The 17510-nt window shown below is 51.4% G+C and overlaps 1 protein-coding gene across 1 annotated transcript; it reads right to left on the minus strand.

Annotated features, from left to right (window-relative positions):
• Nucleotides 1–16845, minus strand: CYS1 (cystin 1). The gene is made up of 4 exons (XM_040598169.1): nucleotides 16839–16845; nucleotides 15595–16451; nucleotides 6761–6810; nucleotides 1–1361 (listed from the first exon to the last, which is right to left on the minus strand). Exons 1-4 carry the CDS (start codon nucleotides 16843–16845, stop codon nucleotides 1256–1258), a joined length of 1020 nt encoding a protein of 339 aa, XP_040454103.1. The 3' UTR covers nucleotides 1–1255.
• Between the last annotated feature and the right edge of the window lie 665 nt (nucleotides 16846–17510).

A 17510-nucleotide genomic window follows, 5' to 3' on the forward strand; every position in this document is an offset into this window, starting at 1 on the left:
TAGAGTACAGACGCATTTATTTCTGTTTCACAGATACCAGGAATTACAAAGAAGTTAAAATACAGCATTTTAAGATGTGTCCTGCTGTTTCCTCTTGCATTTACACAGGCTGTGTGAAGAGTTCATCTAATGTCTTTTATGCTTAAGCTGAAGACAGAAATAAGGTATTTTTCTACTTCTGATAATAAGCAGCTACTCATAGTATGTTAAGACGCAGGTAAAATAAAAGCATGAACCCTAAAATACCAACCTTCCCTGTCTGAGAGCACTGAAAATATATGGTTTCCTCTGGAGAGACAACTTTCTGCTTAACTTTTCAGTCAGCTAATGGTAAAATGCAGTGATTTTTCTTCTAGGCTACCCACTGAGGACAAGAAATAGGTGGGAAGGCCAGGAGTGATAATTCTGAAAATTTATTGCAAACAGCTGCTTGCAAGTCCCTCTCAAAATGGTGCTTGCTGGCCACAGCGAGGCAGCGCCGGGGACATGCCTCCCGCTTTCGCTGAAGGATCCACACCAAGGAGCCCCAGGTACAACACTGATGCTGGGATCCCCTCCCCAAAGGGGTCGTACAAATCCTCTGCTCCCTGATGGCTCCCAGGAGCCTCATTTTGCCTATTGTAGTGGGATTTGAACTCTGGGATTACACTGCCTATGTACTGGACAGTGCACTCACTCCCCATTTCATCTTACATCCCATACTGGGGACCACATTCCAAGAGACAGTGCCAAGTCCAGACCCGGAACTGAGGCTTGCGCAGCACAAGGAGTAAATTTGACCTGTTTTAAGTGGCAGGAACGTGAATTTCATGTAACATCTCCTTAAATGAGATCTGAATCGAATGATATTACTGCATTTTTCTTCTGCTAAGACAAAACAAGATCTTCCTTCAAAACACCATGTCTCAACACTTCTGGTACGATGCTTCGATTCTAGTACTTCTTCATTGGTAAATACCATTTAGAGATGAGCTGCTAAATATTGATTCACAAGATTAATTGCTCTGTCCTCCAGTGGCGCTTATCCAAAATCAGCAGCTGGTGAGGATCCTCACAGTCTCGCTCAGAGCTGGTTGGGAGGGCTTTCTCCTCCATGCTTCCCAAGCAGCCACACTGCTTCTCACAGTCCATCTCCCTTTGCCACCCACCTCTCCAGTGCCGTCTCGCTGTGCAAGGGGTTATTTTGTCAGCAGCAGTTTTGCTCCAGCTGTGCTTCCAGGAACATGCTTGAAGATCTTGTGGCACGGGGTTGGGTTCAGCGGCAGTACTCCCGCTCGATGCTTGCCATGAGCTCCTCCTCTGAGTAATCATAGGATACTGTGGACTGTGCCGCCAGCTTCTTGCTGTTCCTTTGTGGGCACCTGCCAGGGAAGGCAATGAGTTATTGGTGTTGTGACAGAGAATCAAGACACAAGATGACCCTTACTTCTTTTTTTTTTTTTTTTTTTTTTTGTGAATGGAAAGATCAAGTTGCATATGGCTTGCTGAGACACAGATACTCTGTCATGTCTAGTTCCCCCACCCCACAGACACATTGCTTGCTGACATTTGCTGTTACTTGGCACCTGTTTCAGTCTGCAAGTTCATTACAGCACAGCCCTTACAACGCTCCAGATCAAACTCCCAGAACCTTTTGGTGAGTTAGGTTTGAGGCCTGGCTAAGGGACTGTATAACCTTTATGCTAGTTACTAGTTTTAAGGTTTTATGCATTTTTGTTTGTATCTGTAAGGAATCTTTGTTTGTATCTATAAGGGATTTGAGTTTCAACCAAAATATGAATTCAAGTACCTCAGACTGCTCTTCGGCTTTTATTTATTTTCACATCAGCACAACTCTCCCACAAGTGGGAACCGATGTACGATTCAAAGGCAGCTGGTACGGGTTTTATTGGTGTTATCAGAGGTGGTTCGTGTTGGGTACAAGGGAAATCTGTCCCTACCTGCGTGAGGGAGAACAGTGAAAAGTCTTCTGCAAGCTTTGACCGCTGTAGCTCACACTACCAAGTCTGTCTACTGATCTTGCCCTCCAGGGCTGAAAAGGGGAGACAGCAGCTGCCAAGCGAGCACTCCTCTTTGACCTTGCAGAGAACTGGGAGGTGAGCTAGCCGGGCTGTCAGGCCAGTCATCTCTGGAAGCTAGGGCACGTGGCTCCGTGAAATGGAGGTCATGGTGAGGTACAGAGCTAAGCGGAGACTTGAGTTGGTAAATCTAAACTGTGAAGTGCTCTGCCATGACATGTCAACTGAGATTGGTGAGCTTACCTTATGACCATCCGCTGGTGAAGAATAAATAAGCAAGAAAGAAATGGTTTTGTACAGTTGCCAAAGAGGAGAGATTCCCATATCCAACAGCAGGGCTCCAAACCGGTCCCAGACGCATTATGTAGCATCTATTGACTTACCATTTCTCTGAGGACAAGATCTCTCCCACCCTTGGTCTGGCATCTGGGATTAATTTGGCCATCAGCAACCTCCAGTGAAAAAACTAAGGACCTGTTTACTAGATGAAATCTAAGGAGCTGCCCCAAAGCAGGCAAGTAAACGTAGAATCAGAAACCAAAGAACCCTGAAATGCTTTTCTAAGGAAACCTTGTCATATAGAGGAGGTGCTTTCATAAACTGCCCTTCCTGGGCAAGGGAGCACCCGCAGCGTTCCTCGAACAGGCAGCAGCCAGTCTCTGCTGCTATCGCTGCAGAGCAAAAGGCAGCAGTGCAGCCCTTCCTCTCTTCTTATCTGCCCGGCTCAGAAAGGCTCCTGCCCAGTCCAGCTGCTCTGACCCAGCTGTGTTAACACCGTGCCCGCCCCCGCGCGTGTCAGAAAGAGTTTGATGTTCTTCCTGGAGCAGCCTGGTGACCAGCCAGCTGGTGTGGCAGCTGGGCCATGTGGGTGTCCCACACTTATTTACGCTGCCCTTGATGGCAAGTTCTACTGGCAGCAAGATGGCAGCAAGTAGGATTTAGCCAGTGGACTCTTCTGCTTATTCCTTTTATTTTTTATTTTTTTTCTTCTGATGGTCTGCAGGGAGTCTGGTTTCCACCGTAGTAAATGAGAACTGGGAAGAAAGCTAAAGGTTCAAGAACTCAAAGCATACACCAGCAGCTACAAAGCAAGGATTAGGAAAAAGGAAATGCAGAAATCTGACTTAAGCAGGTGATTTATTGATTTAAACTCTGCACTGTGATAATCCTTAAACTAATTTTATATTACGTGATGAATTAGAGGCAGAGCTCTTGGCAGCTTGCTTGCAGGCCCACAGAAGAGTCATTGTTTCTCTTAGTGGTTACATAATTTCCCACTGTTAATTATTCCTGACACTTTGGCTTGCAGGGTGACCTCCAAGCATGGGAGAAAATCTCCAGGTAAAATTGGTACTCATTGAAACACAGATGTGCTCTTCAAAAGACAAAAGCAAACCTCACTTACCACGCACCTCTCGGAATTGAGAGGAATAGAGGGGGCTGTGTTTGTTTCAAGAGCAAAGGAAAACCAAGTTGCCCTTCATGTTCTTCCTCCCTATTTTTTTGTGGCAAATTTCTCTATCACTTAATATGGAAAAACTGAAATTAATTAAGAAACAAGAGATTCAATATGGGTAACAGGAGAAGGTTCTGCACCCTGAGGACAGCAAGCAGAGGATCAGGCTGTGGTTGCACAGGCTCCATCCTTGGAGTCTTTCAAGACCTGACGGGACAAGGCCTGGAGGGTTCTGCTTTGACCTCACAGTTGATCCAGCCTGGAGCAGGAAATCGGACTGCAGACCTCCTGAGGCTCCCCCAGCCTGAACCCTGATCTCAAAGGTACGCTGGTGCAGCTGTTTCTGCTGGCCCTGGCATCAAGAGAGAGGCTGTGGCGGGGAAATTCCACGCACAGGACATGGGCAGGACAGGAGCTGTGGCCCACAGCCCTCTCCCACGCTCCGCCAGCTGCTCCGGCGCCAGAGGTGGCCCCTTACTGCTCCCACCAACAGGCAGCCGGGGCTGTGGATCGGGGCTTGCAATCACGCAGAATCCAGCTGAGGGCTGTTACCGTTTCCGATTTGGAAAATAACAGGTCAGTGCATTGAGGGGAAAAATTTTCAAACCTCAGATGTTCTGGGGGAAGAGGGAAACCCGGGAAGGAGCGAAGTGGAGAGAGAGCTAGCTGAAAAGCGTACAAGAGGGGAATTTGCAGCACGGTAGGACAGCGAAGGAAAAAAAGGCCGGTGCAGATCCATCAAGATTATTGTGCAGGCTTCTCGGTATCTCATTATGAAAAAGTTATTAACAGCTTGGAGGGAGTTTAGAAAGCAGCAATAAAAGTGATTTAAGAGGCTAGAGCAAAGCAATTTAGGAAAGAGGAAAGCAAGAAATATGCTCCATTTCAGCTAAAAGCCTCTCTGTGTTTAAAGATTATTAAGGGAAGGAGGGTTATTTATTTTTTTTTTTATGGAACAACAATGAACTGTGCCATGAGGAGAAGGAATGCAAAGGGCAAAATTAGACCAAAAGTGAGCAAAACCACCTTGGAGCAAGGTCCCAGCTGTAAGGATGGCTGGCAGTGCCCCATCCCTGCTGTCAGGCAGCTGCCTGGTGCGGGGGAGAGCTGCCTGTGGGCTCTGGTGACAGCATCCCTGGTGGGTGGCTAGGGTGACAGCTCCGAGGCAGAAACCTGAGTGAAGTGGCTGAAAACTAGGTTGGGGTGAATCTAGGCCAGTGTTTTTTATTGTTTTGTTGAGGATGGGAAAGTCCAGGGTTAATCATTAAAATGCCTTCTGCAAGACTTTGCAGCTGAAAAATGGGTCAAAACAACGCCCCGGTAACTCTGCCAGTGACACGAGCCTTGGCAGCAGCAGGAAGATCATTACCGCGTTCCTGGGCTGTGTCATCCCACCCGTGGACTACCAGATGCTAAAGAGCGGTTCCCAAAAGAACTGCGGGGGTAGAAGAGGGGTAACACAGTGCAATCAGGAATCCATCCAGCCGTGTTCCCGTGCACATCTATTTATTAGGGCCTGGTTTAGATGCTTACGTGGTGGCACACAGGCGTGTTTGCAGCACAGGGACCGCACACCTACAGCATCTGTCTCGCGTTGACTGCTTTCTTGGCAGATAATAGTATTAAGTCTCTGTATTCAGTTTTTCTTCTCCTTGCTTGGAATTTATTTCTTATTTAATGTGGCTTTACGGGAATTTCTTCAGTCAGCAACTCTATGAAGACAAGGCTGATTTTTGCTGCTTGTAACATGAGTGTTTATCTAGAATAATTCTAGCCACAGAAATGTGAAGGGTGAGGCACCTGCACACATTAACTGCTGTTTCAGGGGCTTGATTTGATTTGGTTTCTTCAAAATGCAGTTTTGCTGGGTGCTGGACCATTTTAAAAACAAACAAAAAAGAGGTTTGCATGCAGTTCTTGCCAGCAGAAATTGCAGCCCTGCTTACCATGGGTGGCAGAGGCAATCCGCACGTGACCTGTGCTATGGGCTCTGCAGCGAGTATAAAGTAAATGTTATCTAAACGAAAATAAGCTCCTGCTCTGTCATCCCAGATCAGAAACCTGTTTCTTCTATCTCAGGTTTTCCTTTTGTGTTTCAAAGAGGGAGGGAGAAAGAAAGCCTTGGCAGGGGGTGAGGGGCCAGCGGGAGCCTGGGGGTGGGGAGCTTGGTGTGGGACTGCAGCAGGGCTGGGTGTGCACCCCCAGAGAAGACTGCTCAGTTGCCGTAGCCCAAAGCCTATTGAGGATGCTGGCGAGTCCAGAGGGGTTAAGGTCCCTGCGAGAGCACCTGTACAAACCTCACCCTCAGGAAAGGTGAGGGCAGCCACATTTTGCAAGCACTCCCCAAACCAGCAGCCTCTCACCAGGTGAGCTCCCTGTCAGCTGGGAGGGAGAGGAGGAGGAGGAGAAGGAGGAGGAGGAGGAGGAGGAGGAGGAGGGAGGATGGCAGCTGGCGCTGGGGCTCTCGTGTCACATCGACCAGCGCTGCTCGGCGTTACTAGGTCACAGCCCGATGGCCAGATTGGCAGATTAGTCAGAGCTCGAGTGCTGCAGGAGCAGAGGGGCTGGATGACAGTCAGAGCTTAATGCTGAAGAGAGTTGCTTTTTAGCATAAGAAGATGGTATTTTAAGATGGTTTTCCAAGCCTTTATGTTTCATCTGGGTTTCCTTAACATGCGCATCAAACTGTTCCCATTGCTCCCAGTGCCAGCAGACTGGGAGGCGCAGCCTGCTCGGTAGCTTTTGCTTGTGGAAGATTTCAATTTCTTTTGTGGGCACCCAGTGCAGTAGGTCCCCACCATTCCCAGGTCCCTGAGGGACACTCTTGTTGCTAACTGGTGTGGCATGGGAGTGTCTCATGGATTTTCTCTTATGATTCCTGGGAAGCAGAGATGTTCTTTTCTACAGGCTGAAAGAGCCCATGGGTGACCTGTGGGTGAACAGGGCCTGACCTATTTGTTGGAGCGAACCTCCCCAGCTTGTCACAAGCTCCCTCAAGGTGCCTCTCTGCCATGTGGACAGCCTAAATTCTGCATTGCTCATGACCAGGAATGAATCTCTATACTGTACTTGAGCTGGAGCCTGGATCTTCTCAGGCAGCACAGCTCCTGGGTTTAAATTGGCAAATAGGTAGAGGACAGAATATTTTGGACTCTAAACCATTCCACACCATTCCCACCTTGTTTGTACAGTGGGAGGTGTGCAGGAATAGCTTTTCCTTTTATGCTCCCTTTGTTCCAGCTGCTTTCCCCCCCCTGCAGATACAACAAATGCACAGGGTACTCACTGATGGTCAGCATCGATCTCTGGGCCTGGTGGGCTTCTGGTTGCCAAAGCCTGGGAAAGGAGAAAAGTCATGTATTTCTGTTATAACACTGTAATGTTGAGGGATGTGATTCCGCCCCTCCACTCCGCTCCGGTGAGACCCCCCTGCAGCGCCGGGTCCAGCTCTGGGGCCCTCGGCACAGGGGAGACATGGACCTGTCGGAGCGGGTCCGGAGGAGGCCACAGACATGGTCAGGGGGCTGGAGCAGCTCTCCTGGGAGCACAGGCTGAGGGAGTTGGGGCTGCTCGGCCTGGAGAAGAGAAGGCTGCGGGGAGACCTTACAGCGGCCTTTCGGCACTTGAAGGGGGCCTATGAGGGCGCTTTATCAGGACCTGTAGCAACCAGACAAGGGGCAATTGTTTTAAACTGAAAGAGGGCAGATTTAGATTAGATACTAGGAAGAAATTCTTCACTGTGAGGGTGGTGAGGCACCGGCACAGGTTGCCCGGAGAAGCTGTGGATGCCCCATCCCTGGAAGTGTCCAAGGCCAGGCTGGATGGGGCTCTGAGCAACCTGGTCTGGTGGAAGGTGTCCCTGTCCATGGCAGGGGGTTGGAACTAGGTGATCTTTAAAGGTCCCTTCCAACCCAAACCGTTCTGTGATTCCATGGTCAGTGCCGTGCTCTGACCGTAGAGCCAGCCCACACAGAACGGCTCACCACCTTCTGTCTTATTCTCATACTGTGCAGAATGGGATGGTGGCACGCAAGTCCTCAGTCTGCCCAAGGACTGTCAGGGACTGTGCTCCTCCGTGGCAGGGGGTTGGGCTGAATGATCTGTAAGGTCCCTTCCAACTCAAACCATTCTTTATTTCTATGAAACCTATCTCTGTCTATAGCGGGCTATGTCTGCCCTGGTTTAAACCCCCTAACAACCTCCGCGGAGACAATACAGGTAAAAGACAGTCCGCTTTACTGAGCACTGTTCTGCTCTGTGTCAGTGTTGAGGGCAGCTGGGTGGCTGCAGGTCCCAGAACTGAAACCACTGAACATTAACGTGGTAATCCTCCCAGTTTGCCCATGAATACCCACTGCCCCCCCCCCCCCCCCCAGCTGACAGGTGGCAGTATGAAAACACCTGCTGAGGAAGGAAGTTACGGCAACACAGATCCAATTGTTTCTACCTGACAAAGCTGCTTCCCTGAAATGATCCATCTGGAGTGAAACATCCACCTTCCCTATGCTGGAAGCCCATGGATTACCAACGGGGCACCAGAGGGTCAACCAAAGCCAAACCTTTGGCATTTAAAATGGGAAGATGATGGGACCTTGGGTCTGTCTGAGCCCCCAGCTGGACCAGTAACAAAATGAACCCACTTCAGCCAGACGCTACTGAGAAGAATATAACTTTTCTCTTTTTCTACTTCCTCACTGTACTCGCATGGGGAAAGGAAGGGGGACAGGGATGAGGGCTGTGGCTTTGCACAGAACTAGACCCATTTTGGCTTGCCATTATTTTTTATGAGCTGCAGTCCTAAAGCTGGTGGGCCTTCTTCATAGAAGTTATCCTAAATCTCATGATGACACTAACAGATGTTAAACGGGTAGCACACAGAACCAAAGCGAGGACTTGGCTTCCAGAAAATAGAAATGAAAAGTTGTTCCATCAGCGTGAAAAAGAGAAAAAAAAAATTCTGCACAAGAAAAAAGGGAAGCAAAGGAAGCAGGGAGTGGTGCTGAAAACCTTCCAGGTCAGAGCCATTGCCTATACATCTGCTGTGCAGTGTTTCTGAAGGGCTGGATGGGATCAAGCGATTCCTCAGAAAGATCGTGTATCAAACCTGTGCTGTCCCGAGGTCCAGCTGTGCATGGGACTGGTGCTGGTAACCCTGGGAGCTATGGAGGGGATATCTCTCCATAGGCAGCACCGGTAAGGCAACGATGGCTTTATGCACAGTTTTGGGCTGATGTAAATCAGTTTGTGTTGGTCAGGCTTGTATATGGTATCTGCTGGATAGAAATGTCCACCTGGGTGTCTGCTGTTAATGCGTGGCACCTGACTTCAATTTGAGAGGAGATGTTTTCACTATGGTCCTTCCTCAGCTGCTTTCCAGGTGGATGGACAGGAATTGAGGTTTAAACACAGTGGTTTCAGGCGCTGCTAGGCACACAGGTACTTGGCAGAAAACTGTTCAGCTCTTCCCCGGTTCCTGGCTGGGCTTTGTGCTGCTGCGGTCACCTTTGGCTCCCATGCTTGAGCAGGTGAGGGGGGGCTGCAGCAAAGACTCCTCTCTCATGGCACTGCATCAACACCTCTTCCAGGCAAACCCTAAGTGGCTTCTATTTCTGGAGCTGGGAAAGGCGTCTGCTATCCACTGTCTTTCATGTCCTAGCTGCTTGCTTAAAATTACAAACTAGTTCTCTACGGAAGACTTGTAACATCTTTTGATGCCTGTCAAAAGGCACTCCACTTCCCCTCAGAAGAGCCCGCGCTCTTTGGCAGCACTTTGTTTTCTCTGGAAGAGCCTGAACTGTTCTAGAAACAGCTTCTGGGTCCAAGTGGAGATGAGGCTATGTGAGAAAGCTGACAGTGATGGAAGAGAGTTCCCGCCTGGTTTTTTGGCATAGTTTCTTGGCAATCTCCTACAAGTGACAAGAGCAAGCAGCAGAGCCAGGAGGACACCGTGCTGAGCTCCAGGGGCTGACTTCTCCTGGGAGCACACCCCACAATGCAGCCCTGCATCCTCATCATCACCATCACCCACTGGGCTACTGCTGCCACCCTGGTTTCCTACCACCAGGCAAAGTACATTATTCATTCTCAGCACCGAGGGGAATACAGTTCTCAAGGAGTGCTTTGATGCTACTCTTCCCACAGCGAGAACCCAGCTTCCAACAGTTCTGGGCAAAGGATGGGTTTGGATCATTTTAGGGAGGGGTTTGAATTGTACAGTAAGTTGTCTTTTTTTCTTCCCTTGTGGCTGACTCCTCCATATTACGAGCTGTACGTGTTGTGTGGGTGGAAGACAGAATTAATTAGTCATCAGGATGGAGCAGCTCTGGTTAGCAAAATCTGCTTCCCTGTGCAAAATCAGCTCCCACCTTCTCCAAGGGATCTGTCAGCAACAACACTTATTTCCCAAGAGAATTTGGCATTGGTACAGGTAGACATTTAATTTGGTGCATGAGGGAAAAACGGTGGTGAGTAAAACCAAAAAGCACCTCCAGCCTCTGCCTTTCCACTGCCATCAGAGCCTCCTTGCTTCGGGAGCTGCTCCTAACCCGTCCGGGTGAACGACGCGTGGCTTCGCGGTGCCCAAGTGACACCCTGCGGGCAGCAGGCAGGATGCGGAGCCGGCTGTCGCAGGCAGTGAGACATAACAAAACCTGACCCCACCCAGCCCGCTCCGGATTGCTGTAATGTACATGATGCAAGTTCAGCAGATAATTAGTATTAGCCCTTTTTGTGGGTTAAGATGATGTGCACGTCACGACACTTTAGTATTATGGGTTCCTATCCTACAGCTAAATAAGTAATTGCTGGCCTGCTTGGCCTATGCCCTGTTAAGAGATAAATGAAGTCAGCTTCTCCTTTCTGCAGCTTGCAGTCATCTTTTTATTACTCATCCAGACTGCAGCGTGTCTCCTTGTTTTCCACCCTGTTCCCAGCGTCGGCATCTCGTGCTGGGGTCTGTTGTGCTACAAAGCCCCACATTGCTACCACGTCCAGGTTTAAAGGGTTGGATATTAAGCTCACCCAGCATGTACTCGGGTTTAATTTAGTGTAATGAGATGTGAGGCGGAGTGGTGTGACAGCCATTGCACACACAGTTCAGCCGTCCTTTACGTTAGGGCAGTGGCTCCTGGGGGCAAGGCAGAGTGGAGAGCTGGACGCAGGGGCTATTTCTCTCTACTCCCCCCAACCCGGTGCAAGCTGTGGCTGGCATTGCTCACGGTCCTGCCTGCCATACCCCCCCTGCTCCCTCCCTTCTCCTTCTGTCAGCTGTCAGGGTGAGCTGGGTGAGAGCACCCTCCCCTGGGACCTGCAGGGCAATCTGGAGCCGTAGCTCCGAGCTGCCCTCAAGCTGTGTTGAAACCGGCCGATGACAGCCTCAACTAGTAAAATCACACCGTCTCCAAAACTGGGTGGCCGATTTGAAGCTGCCTCTTAGGGGTGCTCCCTGTACTGCCCCCCAAAACATTATTTGGGAGACTGTGAGTTGGTCCTGGCCAAAACCATGCCAGCTCAGTGGGGCAGACGGCCATGGTCTGACGCCAGGCAGTTGCTATGGTATAGTTTGCTGGTACAGATACAGCCCTGAGATATAGTAGAGTAGAGGTACAGACCCTGAGTGGTCCCGTGATGCGCAGGGGAGCCTGGAGAGTGACTGAGTCAGTGTCTACATGGGAGCAGTGTGGTCCCCTGCCAGTGCTGGTCCACTGGTCTGTGGTTTCATTTTGTGGCTTTTCTGCAGGATGTAAGTCAGTGCCTCCTTCCCTACCTCTGCTCCTCCCAAATCCCTCTTCACAAACACCCCGTGAACTGGACCAGGGGACCGATCGGAGCTGGAATGAAAATCCCCTCCTTTGGGGGGGGAGGAAGGTGATGTCGGCCGGCTGGAGTGTGTTGCAGATGCCGCTTGCAGCAGAGCCACAGACGGTACAGCAGAAGGGCAGCACCCTCCAGCGACGCCAGCAAATAATGTGGATGGTTAAGGCCGTCATCACCGCCAAATACCGCCTCTCACAAACCGCAATCGGAGTTATCGCTGGCAAAAAACAATCTAGCTTACCCAACGTGTCAGCAGGTACCAAACGGGCCCTATAGCCCCAGCTGCATCCTAGGCAAAGCACTCCCAGCCTTGCTCAGGTCTGCAGCAACATCCTCTGGCCAGCGAAGGAATTGGGAACAGGCGGTGGACGGGAAGTGGGCAGGGATGCAGGGAGTTCCCACGCTGCTTCTCTCCTGCCAACGAAAACACCAGCTCCCAGCTATTCTGCGCATGCCCTGGGCTTAGTGTTTAGTTCAGGGATAGTTTCAGGGCAAAAGCAACCTATGCTCTACCAAGTGATGTGGGTGGGTGGGTGGGTGGGAAATACCTAAGTCAGCAGTTTTCCAAGTGCAGCTGAAACACAGCTGTGCTGGGAGGGTGACACTGGCTGAGGGGACAGCAAGCTCCCTGCTTGCTGGGCTCTGGTAAAGTTTCAGGTGCTTTTAAATAGACAAGGAACATAATGTGAGAGAGAGGGAGACCTTTTGCTCAGCAACCACCAGATCCATACCTGGACAATTGCAGAATCTGAAATAATCTCACTTTGACCTTTTACTTAGCTACTTCCCTAGTTTGGAGCTCAAGGATTCCCAAATGTTCAGTTGGAAAAGACCTTGTCTGAAGGACCCTGGCCAGTGGAGCACAGCTCCTGACACAACTGTAGGAGAACGTCTTGACTTGGCTCTTTTTTTAACCATTAAAACCAGGAAGAAAAAGCTGAAATAAATTGCTAACAGCACTGAACTAGAAAGATCAAATTTCTGTTTGGAGGAAGCATACTTTCATTAGAGTAGGAAAAATAAACCTATCTGAGTTCCTGTGAGAAACTAATGGGGCTTGACATAAAATGTCCCCACAGGACCCCTGTGTGTTTGCAGCTGGGACCAGCCAGCCACAAGATGATGCTGTGCCACATCAATGTGCAGAAAGAACATTTATCTAGCTGAAAAAAATCACGCAAAGCTTTGAAGACCTGGGTGTTTGGAAAGTATATGACAGTCCCTCTAGGAGTCAGCTAAACATACCCTCTACCCGTGTTATTCCTGTGCTGCAGCTGGGGCTTAGGTTTACTGTAATCACATCCCCTCTCCAGTTAGGAGGAGTAACGGCACCATGGAAAAAGCTGTTAAAAGCAAGACCCTAACATGTCTGCGTGATTCTACCATTTCAGGAAACCAGTGGGGAAACGTCTGAGGCTGCAGCCTCTTCCCTGGTTTCCACCAGGAGCTGCCACCCTGCTCTGTGCTGCAGCAGCACCTGCAAAACCACAAGTACTTTTTCTGTCTTGAACAAAGAAACAAGGAAAAAGCACATACAACCATCTGGAACCGAGGGCAAACCTGAAAATGGACATTTGATGCTGATAAGGAGGTGCTGGGGTCTGCTCCAAGCTGGATTCAGGTTCCCCATTAGGATTTGGTTCCCAGCCCACTGCTGTGATGTGCTTTCATGCTTCTCACTCCAAAGCACTACTTGAATGCAACAGAGGTATCTCAAGCTTTTAAATGCAGCTGCATCCCTCTCCACCAGCCCTTGCCACCTGGCATGACCCCCCATCGGCGCTGCCAGCTTGCTGCTGGAGGACAAGGTGCATCGGGGTTCAGGTGTGAAGCACAGCGTTGGTGCAGAGCATGCTCAGGAGAAACCCAGCCTGACAGCAGAGAGCTGAGCCCTGCTTGCAGGCACCCGCTCTCTTCTGGCTGGTGGCAAACCCCTCCTCTCCTCCTGCTGGCCAGATCTGCTTCTCCACGGGCTATTTCTTCACCGGACTTTTCTACTGTAATATCTCCTCATTGCCTTTCCTCCTCCTCCCTCATCTTTTCTCCATTAGCTTTGTTGAATCAACTTATCCTTTCTGCTCTGAAATTTCTTTGCTCATCCTCCAGTTTGCAGAGCTGAACAGGGCAAAGCAAGCAGGTTCCCACCACAACAGAGAAAATACAAATGACTGGTTGAGAAGCTGGCAAGACCAACAGAAATTGCCCTCAAAATTTCTAGCAAGGAACTAGTGACACAGCGAAGCTGGTATCCCTTTCCAGAAACCTCCTCCACCAGCCTCATGGGAAGGGTGGGACTGCAGTCTGCACAATGACCCCAAAGAATAAACTGCATCCAGCAAACAACCAAAACTTGGTGCTGCAAAGTTTCCTCCCTCCTTCTCTCAGGCTAGTGACTTTTTAGGCCTCCAGGAGTCAGAAGGGTAAGCCCACGACTACTGTCTGTACCACAGCCACCTCAGCTTCAGGCAAAGAAAATGCTATCAAGAAGAGCTTCAGGTTCAACCTGAAAATATTTAAGACTTCTCTTGTATGGCTTTTACATCTTTGAAAAACACTGGTAATTCTTTGCTGTCTTTCAGACCACTTGTCTGGGTGCAACCAGAGATGTGAACCTCATTCCCAAACAAGACACATCAGCAGCAGCTGGACAAGGAGACACATAAGGTGCTTGGCATCCCTGTCACCTCATGGGCAGCACAGCTGTGTGCCACGGCCACCTGGCCACACTGGGTGACCGAGGCCCCACACGCCTGCTTCAGCCTGAATTTTGAGGGCCCTCACAGACATCTCTGCGCTGCAAGGCGTGACGGTGTTCCCACCGTGGGTTTGCACTGGGTGTGACCACAGCTCGGGGCAGCTAAGGTGATGCTACGGGTTCCTCATCATTATTCCTGCCAGAGGAGGAGGTATGCCCCCCCCCCCCCCATGCCACCCCAGGGGCCACGTCTTAAAATCTTCAGTCTTTCTGGTTTGCTTCTTGTCATGAGTTCACTAGTATCTACTGCCACAGTATACTGTCTCTTTACTGACTTTTGTGAAGAAAGATGAGGGCAGCTCTGTGGCCTTTCTGATACATAATTACCCAGAATACACATCACTTCAAAACAGAGCTAAAATACCACTTTATGCACAGGAAAACTCACAACTGATGTAATTGTTATTTTTAAAGATCCAGCCACGATATTCACATGGGGAAACAGAGGGAAAACAGACAGCAGCAGCCTCTGTTCCCATAATTAAAGATAAATGGGAGACATCAGGAGGACTGTTCATAAATGAGAGTCCCTCAGAGGAGAAAGCACTGCTGGGCTGAGCTCTCCTGTTCGTACTGCAGGAGGGTTTGGAGTTAAAAGAGCAAGGAAAAAATACAACAAGAGCTCTATTTTTTCCATTTCCAAATCTTTTTTTCTTTGAGGCTTTTCTTTAAAACTTGTCTAAAAAAAAAAAAAAAAAAAAGGGTTCTCATACTGAACCCTGCCAAGTTTCCTAATGCCAAAATTACTTTGTATTAAAGCTATCCTTACCCCATGGACGTGCAGTTTGGCAATGGAAACAACACACTTCCAAAGAGCAAAACTCAAGCATGCAAGGCAGAAAGTTCCTGGGTCCTAAGTGTTCGTTTCTCTTTCTATATTTATTACTTCAGTCTGACGACATTCGCGCATCTGTGGAGAGCAGCGTTTATCGAACAAGCAACACACAAGTTTCAAAGCCAAGCAAAGATGAAAGAAGCCGGTGACTTTTGGCCTCATCCCCAGATGATATAGATGCTACGGTTTTTTGTTTTGGTTTGGTTTTGGTTTTTTTGGTTTTTTTTGGTTGTTTTTTTTTTTTTTTTTTTTTTTGTGGGGGGTGTGTGTGTGTGTGTTAGATAAACTCCCTCAGAGGTAAATCCATTATTTGTTAAACACAAAGAGACCGAAATGCTTCTTTAGGGAGAGCCAGGCTGCACTCGCAGCGGCTAGCAAACATCGCGCCGCAGCTTTACGTTCGCATTTGTAAACTCCTGCCGACAAGCCCGCCCCAGGGAAAGGCACCAGCTGCACTTCATGAAGTCGAGCTATTTCCACAAGGCAGGAAAAGCAACTTTCAGTGGCCCAGGAAAACGGGAGAGGGGTTCGGCCCCTGCGGGGACGGCGCTCCCGCCGCACCAGCGGGAGCGAGGGCAGCCGAGGGCCGGCGCGGTGCGCCCGCGGCGGTACGAGCGCAGAGCCCCGGCCCCCAGCGCTCCCCAGCCCCGCATGGCGGGTCCGGGATACCGGCCGGCAGGTGGGCCCGGTGGCGCGGTCCCGGCCGGGCACTTACCGGCTGCTGGAGCGGGGAGGACCCGCCGCCGCTTGCCGCCGCCGCCTCCCCGCAGCGCCCGGCGCCCCGGGGCGGGGGGTTGCCGCCGGCGGCCGGGGCTGGGCGGCCGGGGGCGGGCAGCGCCGCCGCCGCCTCCTCGCACTCGGCCGGCACCGTCTCCAGCAGCTCCCGGTTCTCCGCCGCCGCTCTGCCCGCGGGCACGGCCGCGCCCCCCCGCCGCGCCCCGCCGCCGGCTGCTGCCGCTGCCCATGGCCGCCGGTCCCGGAGCCAAGGGCCGTGCGGGCGGGGGGGCGGCGGGAAGCGCTGCCGGGCGCCGCCGCCTCTCCCGGCCGGGGCGGACCGGGCGCGGCTCTCGGCCGCCCCTCGGAGCCTGGATCTCCGGAAGCCTTCGCGGGGGGATCCCAGGCAGGAGCGCCCCGGAGGCCGCGGGAAGGAGCCGGGGGTGCAGGGGAGGGGGCACGGGCGGCCCCGCCGCGCTTGTGAGCTGCTCTTGCCCTCCCACAACCAGCAACACCCGCCCGTTATCCCGGGCCTCCGAGCCGTCCCTCGCGTCCATCTGCCGGAGCTGGGGACACACACTCGGGGACACCCCCCCCAGCCGGGGACACGCACCAGCCGCCCGGCAGCGTGCAGCAGGGGCAGCGACGCGGGGCCGTTCCAGCAGACCCCCCCGCCGGGCCCTGCAGGCCTCTGAGCCAGGCAGCCCGGCGGTGCCACCCGGGCCAGTTTCGGCACCCGGCGCCGGTTCAGGCCGCGCTGCTGGGCCCGGGCGATTTTCTGCCTTTGGGCTGAGCGGTGGAAGCGGTGGAGATTTGGGGAAGCCCCCGTGCAAGGCGGACAGGACAGCTGGGCACCCCCTCAGCCCCTTCCCGCCGATGGATTCACTCTGCTCCCCAGCAGCCCGCTGAGCCTGCGGAGCGGATCCCCGCAGCACCCCCACCGCTTCCTTCTGCCTTCGCTCCTGACAGCACCCTGGCGATGCAGCGCTGGGCACTCTGGAAGGCCCGGCTGAAATGTGCAAGTCCCTGTTAAAGGCGAGGCTGTCGTTTCCCCCCTGGAGAGGAGATCAGGGGGGTAAACCAGCTCTTTGGTTCCCAGCCCCCGTCTGGGTGAGTGGGAAGGACAGCAGGTCCCACAGGGCTGCTGCTCCCCTCCTTCCAAACCAGAGGCTGATAAAAGCAGGAGGAGCAGAGACGTGATTCCTCCTGCTGCTCCTCATCACCAATTGCAATGATTGCACCTACCAGTCATTCGCTCTGCTGGTTCTTCCTAAGCCGCCAAGCTGAAGCCCGAGGGTTTGTACCGGAGGGGCTAGGGAGGGAGGGCAGTGAGGGGTCAGGTCACTGCCAGGCGGCTGGGTGTGTAAGAATGGGGGCTTATAAGAAAGATGAGGACAGACTTTTTAGCAGGGCCTGTAGCAATAGGACAAAGCGTAATGGTTTTAAACTAAAAGCTAGATTCAGACTAGCTATAAGGAAGAAATCTTTTGCGATGAGGTTGTTGAAACACTGAATAGGTTGCTCAGAGAGGTGGTAGATGCCCCATCTCTGGAAACATTCAAGGTCAGATTGGATGGGGCTCTGAGCCACCTGGTCTAGTGGAAGATGTTCCTGTTCATTGCAGGGGGGTTGGACTAGATGACCTTAGAATCATAGAATCATTTATGTTGGAAAAGACTTTTAAGACCGTCAAGCCCAACTGTTAACCCAGGACTGGCAAATCCACCACTAAACTACATCCCTAAGCACCACATCTACATGCTTTTTAAGGACTTCCATGGATGGTGATTCCACCACCTCCCTGGGCAGCCCGTTCCAATGCTTGACCACCCTTTCAGTGAAGAAATTTTTCCTAATATCCAACCTAAACCTCCCAGGCTCAACTTGAGGCTGTTTCCTCTTGTTCTGTCACCAGTT

This window comes from Falco naumanni, chromosome 6, assembly GCF_017639655.2.
Source record: "Falco naumanni isolate bFalNau1 chromosome 6, bFalNau1.pat, whole genome shotgun sequence".
Classification (NCBI taxonomy): domain Eukaryota; kingdom Metazoa; phylum Chordata; class Aves; order Falconiformes; family Falconidae; genus Falco; species Falco naumanni.

Coding starts and splice junctions, on each gene's coding strand:
- CYS1 (XM_040598169.1), bottom strand. Junction 6,811..15,594: donor CCTCCCCGCTCCAGCAGCCG/GTAAGTGCCCGG, acceptor CTCCTTTCCCAG/GCTTTGGCAACCAGAAGCCC. Junction 1,362..6,760: donor GAGATCGATGCTGACCATCA/GTGAGTACCCTG, acceptor CTTCCCTGGCAG/GTGCCCACAAAGGAACAGCA.